This window comes from Sinocyclocheilus grahami, unplaced genomic scaffold (assembly GCF_001515645.1).
Source record: "Sinocyclocheilus grahami isolate Dianchi unplaced genomic scaffold, SAMN03320097.WGS_v1.1 scaffold1324.1, whole genome shotgun sequence".
NCBI lineage: Eukaryota > Metazoa > Chordata > Actinopteri > Cypriniformes > Cyprinidae > Sinocyclocheilus > Sinocyclocheilus grahami.
This window is the reverse complement of record NW_015506503.1, coordinates 289,819-306,949: the sequence shown is the minus strand read 5'-3', so window position 1 is coordinate 306,949 and position 17,131 is coordinate 289,819. Positions and strand designations below refer to the sequence as shown.

Genomic DNA, 17,131 nt, shown 5'->3' with positions numbered 1-17,131 from the left:
AGACTCTGTTCCCCTTTCAGGCTCTGTCTTTACATTTATTTTGAAAGATGAAGCTCGTGATTATGGTAAGGGGCGTTACATTTCCGACGAGTGCTTGCGGTGTTCGGCCAATCACAATGCACTGGGTCAGCTGGCCAATCAGAGCAGACTGCGCTTGTCGGAAGGAGGGACTTTGTAGAAAACGAAGCGTTTGAGAGAGGCGGGGCATAGAGGACCTACAATAATGTACAGTATTTGAAAAAGAATGTGTTTTTTGAACATTAAAGCATGTCAACATATTCTGTTACACCAAATACACAAAATAATGATCTTTAAAAAAGCATCATATGACCCCTTTAATGCCTCATCTGCGGCCGTTCTACACGCACATTAAAACTGAATTAGAAGCGCATTAACTGCATGACTTCATTGGCGCCGGCGCAACTATAGGTTAAAGAGATAAAAATGCGGGTATGCAAGTTAACAGGTTAAAGTATCAGTTTTGATGGTAATATTTATACATATACATATACATCCTACTGTTGAACTTGACAGTATTTTCTCTCTTGTTATTTCATAGGGAGACAGAGAAAGCCAGAGTCTCAGGTCAGCTGTGACCTGAAGGAGAAGAAGTGAAAATGCATGTGGCCTGTGTTTATCAGTATCCTTATGCTCACTGGGTAAAAAGAAAAACTAAATAAACAAAGTAAAAATTAATTTGGCTGATTCCCCAAGGTTTCTACAGATATCGCAATATATCGATATTGTGAATTCTTTTGGCCACAATAACCGAGGTGTGAAAAATCTAATATCGTGACAGCCCTAATACTGGGATAATTCTGGTGTGGAAGATGGGGTGGCAACACTTTTTCTTAGGGTGGTAGTTGTTGCCACCCCATGCCACCACAGTAGATCAGTCCCTGAGATGCACTCCATAAGTTGATAATGTATGCATGCCACTAGAAATCACTCCTGGAACTACACTTTATACATATTTCTATGAAGTTATGGATTTTAATGTAATTGTCACGGTGCTGCTGCTGTGTAGGAATGAGGAGACGAAGGAGATCCAGAACCATGTAAGTCTTTAATTAACCAAACTAACAGGGAACACACACATAGCGCTCGTAGTAGACGTTTAACACTAGATGCTGGACAAAGGAAAACACAGGGCATAAATACAACAAACTAGACGAGGAAGCTTACAAGAAACACCTGGAACGAATAAACATAATTAACATGAGGGAGAATCTAGGTCAAAGGGAGAACATGGAGTACGTGGGGGAGGAAAACAAACACAAAACAAAACAGTCCATGGGGCGACAGTGATCTTATTAATTATTATGTTTTATACAAAAGAGATATAGACACTCAGGTTCTCACAGCCCCACAAGCTGTTAAAAGTGTCCTCAAGATATTTTATTCTGACCTCTAATAGTGTAAAATAGTTTTCCAACTGGATTCTGGGTGGAAAAGTATCAAAAAATATATTACAAAGAATAAAAATATAAAAAGTCCAAAAAGTGATCACCTGCAATTTTTTACCTTAAAGAGAAACACAGGGCATAAATACAACAAACTAGACGAGGAAGCTTACAAGAAACACCTGGAACGAATAAACATAATTAACATGAGGGAGAATCTAGGTCAAAGGGAGAACATGGAGTACGTGGGGGAGGAAAACAAACACAAAACAAAACAGTCCATGGGGCGACAGTGATCTTATTAATTATTATGTTTTATACAAAAGAGATATAGACACTCAGGTTCTCACAGCCCCACAAGCTGTAAAAAGTGTCCTCAAGATATTTTATTCTGACCTCTAATAGTGTAAAATAGTTTTCCAACTGGATTCTGGGTGGAAAAGTATCAAAAAATATATTACAAAGAATAAAAATATAAAAAAGTCCAAAAAGTGATCACCTGCAATTTTTTACCTTAAAGAGATTTTTTTTTTTACCCAATTTAACTCTTACCTGATTGAAATTAACATTGTTGGTACAACAATGCATTTAGTTTGATTCAGTAATGCTAAACATTTTTTTTAAACATTAAATTAAATTAAATTTAAATAAAACCAGTTAATTTACATGTTACCATATTTAGGTTATAATTTTTTCCCGTGTTGATTAAATTAAGTAAATTAAATCTACTGTTTGAATTTCTGAATATGTTTTCTGTGTGGGTATTATAGAGATCTAATTTTCAGGCCATTGTGTCACATTTATGATGGCCATTTAATGTTTTTCCTCACATCACTTGATGGACGAGAGATTTTTTTTTTTACCCAATTTAACTCTTACCTGATTGAAATTAACATTGTTGGTACAACAATGCATTTAGTTTGATTCAGTAATGCTAAACATTTTTTTTAAACATTAAATTAAATTAAATTTAAATAAAACCAGTTAATTTACATGTTACCATATTTAGGTTATAATTTTTTCCCGTGTTGATTAAATGAAGTAAATTAAATCTACTGTTTGAATTTCTGAATATACTGAATATGTTTTCTGTGTGGGTATTATAGAGATCTAATTTTCAGGCCATTGTGTCACATTTATGATGGCCATTTAATGTTTTTCCTCACATCACTTGATGGACGATACAGACCTGGGATGATCTTATTTGGGGCAGCATGTGATCAAATCTCATAGTCTCACCTCTGCAAGTCTAGTTCCACGGCTCATTTAAAGTGATTTAAAGGTCATATATTGTGCCTCGAAGGCCATTTTGTATTTGATTATCTCTGTGTTACTGTCACACACTTTGTTTGGATGTTGCACCTGGGTGAGAATGTTTAGCTGTTGTCATCCTCTGAAAATGTGCAAAACCTAAATTGTTTGCTGAATAATATTGTAACTCTCAATCATTGCAAGTTTGTTGCCGTTTTGGTTCATTTCAGCAATGGAAGGAGCATTCAACTTTACACTAATTTGTCTAGCCATCTCAAAAAGTTTGAATGTTCACCAAATATAATAAAATGAACACGGTTTTCCAAGGGTATTTTTATTACAGTCAGTAGTCACTTCTTTGAGTTGCAAAATGGCTCAAATTAGCATCTAAACTTCCACTGACATGAAAAGATAGATGACATATATAGGCATGAAAGTCCATAAAAAAGGTAGAACCAATATATTTAATGTTATGGTCAATACGCAAAAATATTTCACCACTCAGTTCTGTGATTTACCAAACAGAATAACCTATTTGGTCAAACTATATTTTAAGGTCCAATTCTTGCCATTAACAAACCATTATAACTACGACTTTTGCCTCAGTAAACAACTAATTAGCTGTTTATTAATAGTTAATTACCTAGCTTATAAATTCAGGTATTGCATAGGATTAGGGATGTAGAATATGTTCAAGTAGAATAAATGCTTTATAAGTACTAATAAACAGCCAAAATTTTATTAATAGGCATGATAATATGCAACTAGTTAATAGTGAGAATTGATCCCTATACTAAAATGTTACCAACTATTTTAGAGAGTAAAGTAATAAGAAAAGGTACACAACCCATACATTTAGATTACTTGAATTATCTAAACTATTAGACTATGAAAAAAGCCTGCAATGCTGTGCAACAATGTGATTGTAAACACTTATTTTGTGTTTACGCTCAATTATCTGATCTACGCAAGCCTGATTTTGTGCATTGTTGTGTTATGAAATATGTCAGATTGCAGTCTTAAAGGATGTGTTGCTTTCTTACCATTGCCATTTACCATAGTCTCTTTCAGGAATATGGCTAAGCAAATTAGTAAACACTGCAGCATTCCATAAAAAAATTATAATTTCCGAATTTAGACTTCATGATGATTTTAAGTAATGAGGTTTGTTACCACAATAGTAATACATGAATGCCTGTAAAAAAAGCACTACATACTTATGTATGTACGCATGCACATTATGTCTTTGTTTATGAAATGTTTTGAACGTACCTAGCTACATGGTTAATGACAGGTGAGAAGTTGGTAGGACCGTAGAGCTGAACTGATTTTAGACTCTGGTAATATGCCTCCATGACTCCATCAATGCCATTGCAATATGGATTCTGAGGGTTTCCATTCTGTAGGAACAAAGAAAAAATGAACTAATGTGAAATCAAATAATCAAACAGACAGGGTCTCATGGTTCAACATCTGGTGGAGATGTGATAACTCACAATGGAAATTCCACATTTTAGAGACATAAATAGATGTTTACATTCTTTGAATAAAATGCTTCCACTTTTAGGGTTGCAACGGTGTTATGTGGTTGCTATGAAGTGTTTTTTAGTGCGTTGCTATTTGGTTGGTGGGGTGTTTTGGGTGGTTGCCAGAACATTGCTATGTGGTTGTTTTTAGTTGTTATTAGTTTTTTTTCTTTTGCGCTTCTATGCAAATGTTGTGGGTGGATGCTAGGGTGGTATGTGATGTTATATAATTGCTAAGGTATTCAGATTTTTTATGCATTACATTGCAGTTGCTAGGGTAGCTGCTAAGTGGTTACTTTCTAGCCCAAGTCAAAAATACCCACCCCCTAGTCTCTATAATATTCTGGTCTCTAGACCCAGCTCAGGTTCCTCTTTCAGCGTAAAGGCTACAGATGTTTTTTTGCCAGTTTCCTCATTCACAAGGTGAACATTTGTAAATTTTTAAACACAAAAGCCTTCAGTTCACTCTCTCTACAACACAAACACCAGGCAACATCCAGCTCTTGTGTCATTCCAATTTGTTTCTTTCAATATGAGAATAGGGAATAAAAAAGTACAACAGATGTTATGGACTCAGAAAAAAATACTAGCAATATAAGAATAGAGTTTTCTAGAGAATGTAGGAATCTGTCAAGTGCCCATCTCTAAAAACCAGTTCTGAAATTGAAAGCTTTGTGTATTGTTCTGCCTAGAGGCAACACAAGCGAATATAACATTCAGGAAAAGATATCCAAGACTTGTGTCCTCACAAACTGGATCTCTTATGTCTATCTCTGCAGGACAGGTGTTTTAAGAACTGCTTACCAGGGCAAACTCATGGGATATTCTCCCATCAGGAGGCAGCTTGGCTCCGAAACCCAGTGCGGGGAACATCTTGTCGCTGTCATAGTCCTGTATGATCTCCCCCACGGCTTTGAGTGCCATGGCGTAGGTGTTGAGCTGATAAGGATTCATGTAATGGAGGGAAGTGGGTTGGGCTGGGTTGCCTGGGAACCATATGGAAGAAAATGTGTACTTTTAGTGCAACTTAATTTAATTGTCAACCACGTTTAAAGTAGAAACTGCACATATTCATGGCTACACTACTGAATAGTATAATACATTATAACTTACAATAGCATTATGTGACGCATTAAATATGGTCTTGCTTTATGATGTATTTCAATGCATAATATATTCTAACAGTATAACTATGGATACTACTAATATAATGTAACAATGTTCACAGTTATTTACGACCAATAAGATATATTCAAAATCATTATGAAACTGTTCAATGGTTTGAACAGTTTAGTGCTTATTGGTAGTAAGGTAGTTGTTGTAGTAGTTATGTTTAGGCATGGGGTAGAGTTAAGGGACCTAAAATATGGTAGTATATATAAATATATAAATATAAAATTGTAAGTTCCCCTCTCTTTGCTCTTTGTGTACTCTGAGAGGCTGATATCACGAATCCAGAAGAAAAAAATTATGAAAGCTAGTGATGTATAAAAATAGATTTGCCAGGATGGCCCTGTAATTGAGTTGGTTTTGTGGTATTCCCTTTGAATCTGCAAATGAATGTAAAAAGGCAGGCATCTCAGTATAATCACACAGATCAGAGCTCTTTATCGCATTAAACCTCACTGATTATGATAGAGGACAGCTATTACTAGCCCTTTTTCATGCCTCATCTGCATACATTTCAATAATTCCATCAGCCTTCTGACAGAGACGGCACTCACCGTTAGAAGCTGTGAAATCAATCGCCACTGTGAAATTAATCTGAGTCCTGCACAACAAAGAGACAGAGAAGGGTAATGGTTATTCCAGTCATACTTCAATCTTGTGAACATTAAGATGCTCCTGGTGCAATAAAAGCACATTATTAATAAAAAAAAAAACTTTTAGGAGAGTATAAGGAAATGGATAAATCGAGATACAATTGTACACCTTAAATGTAAGTGTAAAAGCTACAATAAAAACATAAAAATAACACAAAAATAATGTAAAAGGTCATGTTCTGATGTCGAAGAGATTTGAGTATGAACAATATTTGCTTGTGTTGTATATGTTTTGTGCTTAGAGTATTGTGTTGTTAGCTTAGCAACATGCTAACATTACACTAATGTGATACTGAATCTTACACAAGGAGCCCTATTTGGCATGCATGACTGACCATTTAGAAAGTTTTCGGTGTTCCAAATCACTCCCTTTGAGGTTCCATATCATTTAGGATGATACCTTACAAGGTAGCTGCCTATGTAAGCAGTAGACTGCAAGTTTGTTCACAAGAGTGTAAAACATATTGTGCTTTCAAGGATATTAAAGGCATCAGTAATGAATGATTGTTATTTATGTATGTGTTTTTCTCTTATTTGTTCTTTTAACATTGAACCAGGAGAATAGCTAAGCAGGATACATTTAGCTGGGATGGGTGTGTGTTTGCTGGGACATTGAGCCAAGCTAACTAATGCCGTAAGTACAGATCTGTCTCCTCTCATTAGACTACTCTCATTACCGAGCTTACAGCTGCAGTCATACACACACATCCCCAAACCAGAAATACACTCTTAAAATGTGTGTGCACAAATGTGTATGGTCTGATTTCCTGATAATTCAGCATTCCAGCATGTCTAAAACTAACCAAAAAACGACATTATTTCCATATAACGCAACAAGAAATGATCATGTAAACATCAAGCACCCAGGCTGGAACTAGTTTGGCTGTAGTATAGTATGTTTCCAAAAGAGATATGACCTTCATATAACAAAAACAAGATTTTAGGCACACTGTTAGCATAATACCATGCTAACATCAAATCCCAATTGGAATCAACCGACACTGTGTACTCTGCATGATAATTTGTGTTTCTCCAATGACTGGTCTTTATAAGTTAACAATATATTTCACACGAAAGAAAATATTATGAAGAATTTTTCACTATTCATTTTTTTCCCCATACAACAAAAACAATAATAGGTAATACTATAATAAGAAAAACAATAATAATGGGGTCTAAAACAATAAAAGGCACAATCAGCTATCAAATCATTCACTCATAAGGGCACATAATTGGTTAGGATGCTGCCTTATAAGGTAGCTGCTAATGTAGACATTGGAAAGTGATATCCTGGTGATTTCACAGATAAGAAGGAGCATGAGAAGCTGAGTAAAGATATCCTACCATTACTCATTCAATTGAGACTGAGCCAGTCATACCATCTGTTAGTATAATGCTTACAGCTCTCAGAAAACATGTTTGTGATACATCACACACAGAGTGTGTCATACAGGCATATTAATTGTTGCATAAAATTTTCATATTTATAAATGATTCCTGTTTTTCATGGGATTTTGGTTGGCTAAATTCTTCATTCATTCATTCATGCATTCATTTATTCTGTAATTCATCTTCAAAAAATAATGTCCATGTCTCTGATAAAGCCTCAAAAGTTCACAAACTAGTACAAATCCAAATATCCATATTAATGTCCATGATTCAGCTTATGAATCTATATTAGAGAAATGAGAGTGAAAGCATCACTACCAACTGCAGGTGCAGTGTATAGGTTCATCATTTATATATATATATATATATATACTCTAATCACCCCAGAACCTCTGAATAGATGTAAATCAAAACTCACACTCCAGATACCAACAGAGCAAAGGAAACAACTGAATGGAAAAACACTATTTTCTCTAAATATTTTATTTCATAGATCATGACATCATGTCACAGACTCTACCATACAGTAAGTATTAAACAAAGTTGAGCTCCAATTTCATGCAAAAGCAAAGCAATTGGAGTGGACCTCACATGATCCGCCACCAAATATTAACCCCTACTAGAAGCCAATAGCATAGCAACTTGCCCATCTCTAGTTTTTTGTTGTTGTTTTTTTATGTGTAATGTTTGAGGCTAGTTATCCAAGCCAGTTGAGGCTAGTCAACCAATACCATATATAAAGAAGTGTTGACAGAAGTAGAATTCTGTAGGAAACACTGGACAAATGTGTACAGCTTCACAAAAGATCATTCAGGCCACTGGTACCATTGCAGGCCAGAATCTTGATTGATTCTGGCAGGAACTGACAGCTAGTGAGGGCACTTGAGCAGAGGTGAAAATGACAGTATTTCCAGAGGTTTCACACAACTGAACATCTACATTCTTGGTGCACTTGAGGGGACATCTGACAGTAGTCTACTTTTGGAATGACTGAAAATTAAAGGAGCTGAGTGGAAATGGGGTCCAGAAAGGGCCTGATTTTGCTTATGATATGGTGAATGATTTGAACAGACAGCTGCTGCAATATTGTCCACAAATGGTCTTCTGGGGTGACTTCTATGGTTTAACACACCAGTGGGTGAAAAATTTTGGCTGGAAGGAAAAGGAAGCCATTTTTTTAAGACCGTGAGGTGAGTAGTCCTCAAGGTCTATATGTCAGAGAGGGTGTAATGTTCTCTGAAAAAAACAGATGGAGACAAAAAAAATGTACACCTGCATGTGATCAGCAAAGCAGCAAGAAGAAAACACATGCTACTGGGCGACAGTGCAGAGAGATTTAATGTATCAACAGAAAAGTAAAAGCACTAACACTGAGCCCTGTGGGACACCATCTCATTCCTAGATCTAGATTACCGCAGAGTTTAGATCCAACTCTAATCAATCACACCTGAGGATTTTGGGGTTCATTAAAAATTACACACAGGTGTGTTAAAGCAGGGTTCTGAATAATGATAGATCTCGCTGAGCAGGATTGAACAGCCCTTGATGAAGAGGGCAAATTAAATGAAGCCTGTGTGACAGGCTTTTAATGTTTGATTGATATGTATTCATTACTAGTTAAACAGTTACAGAATGAACAGTCTTAATTGCTGTATAACAAATTCTCTTGGGACTCCTGACTAAGGATTGAGCCCCAAAGTTTCTCAACAGAGTGCTCCAAAATTAAACATCAAAACCTGCCAAAAAGATCTGGCAAAACAGTTCAGCAAATGTTTCTGTTTTCTCTCAAATAGACAGCAGGCTTACTCACGCATAACCACATTTTTCATTCTGCTGTAACCCTCTGGGATTTCCTGTCCCAATTTGTTTCCCGGAGCAAGCTGAAAAACAATCTGTAGCTATGTGAGTGGTACCTGACTATAGCATAATTCATAGCAGAATCAAAAGTCCAAAGAGAGAAAAACATTCAACAGACGGTTAAAGGGGAAAAGATCATAGCAGAATCAAAAGTCCAAAGAGAGAAAAACATTCAACAGACGGTTAAAGGGGAAAAGATCACAGTCATGCACTACATGTATTCCGTCCAATAGGGGATGACAGTTTCATTACAAAGAGCTTTGTGGCAGCAGCAACCTATTATGGTACCTGCAATCTAAGTGTTTGTAATGGGGGCGGTTTCAGTGAATGCAGGTATGAAACTCAACGCCTGAGAAAATGAAAGTTGGAAGATGAGGGCTGTCTCTGCCACAGATGGGACTCAGATGTTCAGAGAATATCCGCAAGAATATCAAGTTTCATTATTTAACTAAATCCCAAAGACACCTGCTTCTAATGTGGGTAAAGCAGAATGGTATTGGTGTGAGAAAGAGGAAATGAAATAAAGTCTTATGGAGATCAGCCACTTCATATAGTGCATATTTAAAATATATCCATGATATACACATGCAATCACAGACGGTACAGTGACAGAGCAGTTTGCTCATTTCTACAATTCAGTACAATTTTATATAAAACATATTTTCTGTCACTCACTACATCCATTTTTTTATTTTATGATAGGGCCAGAAAACATTGTCAGATGTCTGACATCTGGCCTGATCATGCCAGGAAAAAAAACAAACAAAAGAAAACATTCTTATTGTTGAGTCCTGGCAGAGATTGATTAAAGTCGACAAAAAGCCATCACGTTGGGACAGCTTTCTATTGGTGTGATAGAATGATTAATAAAAGTTGAGTTTTTGTTCTTTTCCCAAGGGCTCTGGAAAGCTGATGAGGTGCTCTGTATGCATGAGCCGGTGGCTGGAGAAATGTCTTGTGACATGAGCATGGGAGACGACAGATGTTGTTGACTGGAGGTGAGGGGACACTGTCCATATGGAGACAAGGGATTTCAGGGGATGAAGCAATTTAGTCAATACTGCATTTTTTTACTGCAATATACATTCTACAAGCCACCTATGCAAGTCCACTTACATGCATCATAATTTATTTTCTTTAATGAACATTTAACCATCCTCTCTTTAACTCTAAGAATTAAACAGGCTTTTTTTGCTACTATAGCTTTAAGACTTCTATAAGGCTTATCACACTGTGCTTAACCCTGGGTTATCATCATTCTAAACCCTGCTTCACCCTGGGTAAAGGTACATTTCACATTTTTAATTTAGAAGTGGGGTTATGAAACCCCATTTGTGGATGTGTGGTGTTAACCCCACATTGCAGTGCCAAACTTGTACAGTGTAAAATGATGTGTTGTGTTAGAACCTTACAACCAGATCCTTAGCAACAGACTCATATATGTGTTTTGGATCATCACAGCAACAGTGCATGTTGTATAAACAGTCATTTCAGCATTTGAGGGTGATGGAAAATTTATTAAATAAATCCCCCTATAAATAAATAATAAATCAATTGGAGTGAAGAAGATTCTTTCCTTTATAGTCGCCCGAAAAGTCCATTTATAAAAAAATTGATAGTTCAGTTGGCAATATATAATAAAAGGAAGCTGACACCATACATCTGCAAATAATAACGTTAACCCAGGGTTTAGGAATGAACAGTGTGAAACGTCAATGTAATGTGGTGTTCGGGTTTTGTTTCTTGTTCATTGTTTTCATGTCTTTTATTTTGTAGTTAGGCCTTAGTCATGTGATTCCCTTGTCTGTGTGTTATGTTCTGATTGGTTGTCTTAGTCATGTGTCTTGTTTCCCATTGGTTTGTTCTTGTCATGTGACCCTCATTGTCTGCTATAAGTAGCCATCATGTTGTCATTGTTCCTTGTCGTGTATTGAATGTATTTATCCTGCTGTCGGTTAGTGTTTAAGTCATAGTCAAGTCAAGTCATGTCAAGTCTGTGTTTATTGTTTGGATTCTGGATTCCACATTGTAAATAAAGCTGCACTTAGGTTCATCTTCAACTCAGCTTCAGTGGACTGATCATTACAGTCAGATATGTGGCGTGACATCGTAACTATGACTTAAACCAACTTCTGTGCAGAAATTAGGCAAATAATTTAAAAACAATTTAAACAGGAGAATTCTCATATATTCAAATGTTTTAACCCAATTAACAACTGTACACTGAACTTTTAAGGTCAGCATGAAATCTAAATTGACTCTAGTTTCCTAATACACAATTCTGGTCTTATTGTGAACGGTATATGATCCCAACATTATTCAAGAATAAATGTGTATGTTACCTCAACTGATATCACTTAGGCCCTTGTTCCTTTGGATAATAGCCAATAACAAAATAGCTGCTTAGACAATTACTTTAGCAAACTCCCATTTGGCTCCATTATCATATACAGTAGAATGCCTACTTTTCATGATCCAATTAATTCCAAATGGATAAAAGTCCAACCTAGATTTTTTCCTCATTCATTATCCTGTATTGCTCAAAAATATGGAAGCAAAATAGGCTTTCATTCTCTTTGCTTTTCATTCACATCATATATTCTGGTTAGGTTAGTCTTATTTTGTTGCAAATAAGAGCTAATTAGCTGTTAAGCTAACAGACGGAACACTGATGACATTAAAACTGAATCCATTCTGCCAGCTGAAATCCCAATAGACCACAACAGATTAAAGCAAATAAGGGCAGAGTTAACAAGCAACAGCATAACATTGTTAATGAATCATGAAACTCTGGATCTTCTCCCTATGATGTATAAAGACAGCTGTTAGTGTGGCTCAATCCAGGGTGCAACATCCTCCACCAAACATGGCTGAGAACAGCTGTCCTTTGAGATAACTCTACACGCAAAGCTGTAATTTGCGACTGCAGATGCTTGCAGAGTTCTTCTCCTTGAGGGCTCCCTAATACCAATTAACTGATTGGATTGTTCTTCATCATAATGGCTGTCTCTCTAGAGCACCGTGCTCTTCATCTCCTACACCTAATGAGGTGCACTCCACACTAGTGTCAATCACTGCTCAGGGATGCCACAGAAAGGCAGATGACACAGAGATGGTGATGATAGAGATAAGAGGAGAAAAGAGTGAAAAGATAAGGGGAGAAACACTAGCTGTTTATCACAGTAACGCATTTAGTAATAGCAAGTCAAAAAGCGTCAATTAAATGTTATAAATAACATTATTTTTTTTCACTCACGAGTCTCTGAAACAAGAAAGGACCTTTTATGTCCAGTTTGTGCTTTGGTATTGATGTTCCCATAGCGTCAATGCCAGGACACAGCATCGAAGTTCTATTTCGAAAGGGAATGTCTCAGGTTATGTATGTAACCCAGTTCCCTGAGAAAGGAACAAGACACTGTGTCTCATTGCCACACCAAGGCTATGCCTGTGCGCCTCCTTCTGGCAGTTAGAATTTGATGGGGTGCATTTCAGGCGTCTGTTTTTAGCCTTGGCCACACACTACATTGCGTCACCATGTCATTACCTTCTGCCGATCACATTGGCGAGTATATACATGTGCTTCAGACACCGGCTCACACAAAAGCATTCCGATAGCTTCAACACCATTGCACAGCTTCTTGTTCCCTTCTCACATACGTAACCTGAGCTGTTTTTACAATTATTAGTATAGTTTTTACAACTACATCGTCTCTAACCATCTTTAAATCTTGCTCTTGAGCAAGTATCTACCAACTTTTGCTCCAAACTGTTAAGTGTGCTCACAGTTAGTTGGAGTATTTTGCTGTGGGCTACAGCACAAACACTGTCATGCGGAATTACACTAACAGTGTTTCATACTGCAACAGCCAACAGGTGCAGAGAAGCTTTTATCACAGCAGAGGAAAAATGTGCATAAATAGGGAAACTGAAAATGTGGCTGCCATTACGTAATGTGAGAGAGTTCTCGACAAAATCCATTTGCAGCCCTACACAACTTTCCACTTTAGCCATTCACACAATGACATGCACGGAAAAACAGCTGCCATTACTGCCAAGAAACATTGCTTTGGAGATGTCTCCTGAAAAATAACACAAAAAAATGGTGCACTTAATGTACTGTATGTGCATTTGCATGTGCACATCATTCTATTTACTGTATATGCTTAAAGGAATAGTTCAGCTAAAAATTATAATTATGCTATTGTTTATTCTTACATGTTGTTGTTTTTGTCCATGAAACGCAAAATGTGATATTTTTAAAGAATCTTCAAACAGCTATGACTGAAAACCATGACTGAAAAGCTCCAGAAGCAACATAAAACAATCATAAAAGTAGCTCATATACTACGTTTCGTAATGCCAAACAATAGTGTTTTTTCACAGTTATTAAATTGAACCTTTTCTTGACATAGAAATGACAAAACCACATAAAAACCAACATGAATACAAAAAGTACAATCATAAGAAATTCACGCATATGCTTTACACTAGATTCTCCTACCTGGTCTCATGACGAAATTGTACCTCTGGAAACTTTTCTGCAAGACGCGAAATACGTACCTAGTAAACCTAGTAAATACGTAATAAGTACATATCACTGCAGTTTCTGACAGAAATTAAAACTAGAGGTGGTAAAACAGCAAACACTTGTAATCATTTTCATGCACAGTTATGATTACAGCTCCATACGTTTCGCTTTCCGGACGTAACAAGCTTGCATGGTAGCTCAGCCGGGTACGAATCCCATCAAAAACATGACTCACGATGAAAGAGCTGAAAGATGAGAGATCGAAAAACGAGCTAATACAGCATGCTTGCGATTGTGTTTTTACGCCATATTCACTTTTGTTCATACTATCGGCTAGGTTTAAGTGTAGTGCAGATGGTACATTATTTTAAAACGTCACAGAGCATTAGACTTAAAGCGTCACTCAACAGACATTTCAGAACTGCGGTGACACCTAAAAGCAATTTCACATAAAACTAGGGGTTGAACGACTTCTGATTTTTTAAAGTCGACTTTTATGTGATGAAGTCGAGTCGAAGTCGACTAGTCGCTGATGACGTCATTAATGAACAAATAAGTCTGGAGCTGTGACAAACACCTTGTGCACAGCTATGGCATATGACACAGTGCTGCCCACATGGCTATTGCTCCTATAACAGCTCATTTTTATCAGTTCTTTTGTCTTTGAGTCGTTAAGTTTCTCACAGTTTTCTGCTCGTTCTAAATCAGATACAGATCAAGTACTACAGTAAAGATTACAGTCATATGAGTGCATTAGTGAGAGCGATTGCGTGTCTGAATTAATTCTACCTGGCAGCATCTCTCTACTAGTTGTGAAGCTGTGGGACTTAGTTATTAAGAAATATATGCTTGAACTTCTCAGTTTCAAAGCTATTTTTTGAGAAATCACAGAACAGTGTTGACAATACATTTCCGCGCTGAATGGTTCTGTGTGTGTGCAATCTGAGCGTGATGTACGAGCTACTGTCTGTAATGTGTGTGTGTGTTACAGTGCAGCAGCACATTGGATTAGAACGGCGATTAACTTACCTGTACAATAAGCGGTTTAAAACGTCCATTCTCCCGTTCAATTTCAAGCATCCAGTAATATAATCTCACATGTCTTGTGGAGCACTTTCAGTGTATGCATTTATTTGTCATTTTAACTGTTTGGAAACGGACCGTAAATGTGGAAGTCCTTCAAAAATTTCTTATCCTGGTGCGCCCTCTATAGGACCAGCGACTAGTCAACGTCAAGCTTAAAGCGTCATGGCAGAGCATTGAAGTCGACTAGTCCGTAGTCGTATGTATGTTCATCTGTTCCGGGGGGAAAAATAAACACTCTTTTAGCGCCACCCAGTGGATATTTCACATAGAATATGTCACAAAACGTACATTGCAGTACGTATTCCGCGTCTTGCGAAAAAGTTCCCAGATGTAAGTTTTTCGTCATAACACCAGGTTGAGATTTCACTTCCTATTAAAAGGTTTTTCTTTTTTTGTTGACACTCTTATAGGCAAGGCAAGGCAAGGCAAGTTTATTTATATAGCACATTTCATATACAATGGTAATTCAAAGTGCTTTACATAAAAGAAATGAAATAATAATAATAAAAATAATCACAACAATAAAACAAGGAATTTAAAACTTTGAAAATTATAAAAAAAATTGATTTAAGAGGTTTAAAATTAATTTAAAACAGTTAAGAATAGAACATGATTATACATAAAATATAGTGCAGTCAGATCGGACATTGCACAGTGCTCATTCAGTAAATGCACAGCTAAACAGATGAGTTTTGGGTCTGCATTTAAATGTGACTAATGTTTTAGCACATCAATTAAACCCATCATTGAAATTATATCATATACTGATTATCCAATCCAATCCTGAATCCAAAAAAGCGCATTGTGTTTGATTGCTACACATGGGTGAACCAACATTGTACCAGTTCACAGTATTGAAATGACATGGTGTGAGCAAACGATGACACAGTTTGCACTGTTGGATGAACAATCCCTTTAAACCATTATTATCCATTAGCTACTGGGTTATTCACTCTATGATTTAAAATTTCTAATTGGATTATATCAATAAATGATGAGCTGGACATTCCAGTAATGTTACAGGAAGTGTGAGAGAAACATGCAGACTATACCCTCCAGGAGTGGACAAATTCAGCTCGAGCTCACTGACCTTTCACCAAAACATCTCAGACTAAAGAAGGAGTAGCCATTAAAACAGATGTCTGGTGGTGTGGTGTCCGAGCAGAGGTGACCGCAGCCTCCCTCTTGCCACCATAATGAAAAGCATCGCTCAACGTGGGTGTGCAATCTGCCATGCATAGATGCACCCTGTCTACCCCTCGCATTTAATCGCACACACACATAGCAAACACCTGTGCTAAGATTAGCAACCCAGCCTCATCTATCATCTGCCATGAATGTACTTTATTACTCATGGTGTCCAACTTGTTCATATGTGGTCAGTCATCTGTACTGCCAGTATAATTACCCACGAGCACTCAAAACGGACTTCAAGAACCTGTCGAGACCTGCTGTGGAGAATGCAGCCTGGGTTCGGGGTGGTTTGGGATCACAGCCAAATACAGCTGTGTTCTCACCACTGGTAATGCGAGAATTTAAATGCACCAAGTCACTTTGCTTTCCACAGGCATGTGTTGTCTGTTGGCGTTTCCACATCAGAAGCTGATTGTAAAGAAAGAGAAGTGTTTGCAAATGAGCACTTACCCGCCTTTGATGAAGTCCAAGAAGGTGACTTCAGTATCAACGAGAAACGAAAGCAGTGTCACCTGGAAACATGAAGCCAGAAAATCCCATGAGGATTCTGTGTGCTGTCATGTCACTATATCAACGATTCACCGAATCTTCTAACTGATTCTAATTGAAGTAAGGAAATACTGCCCCAGGCATACATGACAGAAAAATAAATATGTTGGGGAAGCTTCTTTGAAAATGCAGCTTGTCAAGCTACAAGCTAACCAAAATTCAAAGTATAGTGCTTATACTAAATGTATTCTACCACTGGAACGGTAAGTAATTGGATTATATTATGCTATAAATGTAGTTCTAATATTTATAAATGACAAGTCAACAATAGCACAAGTCAACAAATCAATAACTAGCTATTGTTATCAGCTCAATGCACATTCTTTCATGAGATCAAACAGATTTTCATTTTATCTTATGTTGCATTTTATTTTCAGCATTGCAAGCATCCTAGTAGACTGTGCACAAAATTATGACCTGGACTAAGATGTAATGATGATAATACAAATTTGTCAATATAGATGACAAAAAAAGGCCTTTTACACAGCAACTACAATTGCATTTTTGAAGCTTCGGGCTGGGGGG

General features: G+C 36.9%; 1 protein-coding gene across 1 annotated transcript in view; it reads right to left on the bottom strand.

The window, feature by feature from the left end:
- Positions 1 to 17,131, bottom strand: part of LOC107569221 (copine-8-like) — a 163,318-nt gene that overhangs the window by 7,742 nt on the left and 138,445 nt on the right. Inside the window, exons 11-14 of the mRNA XM_016255250.1 lie at positions 16,508 to 16,569; positions 5,905 to 5,951; positions 4,985 to 5,166; positions 3,927 to 4,054 (exon numbers count right to left, since the gene is read on the bottom strand). Coding sequence (XP_016110736.1) covers positions 3,927 to 4,054; positions 4,985 to 5,166; positions 5,905 to 5,951; positions 16,508 to 16,569 — 419 coding nt within the window. The remainder of the gene's footprint in view (positions 1 to 3,926; positions 4,055 to 4,984; positions 5,167 to 5,904; positions 5,952 to 16,507; positions 16,570 to 17,131) is intronic.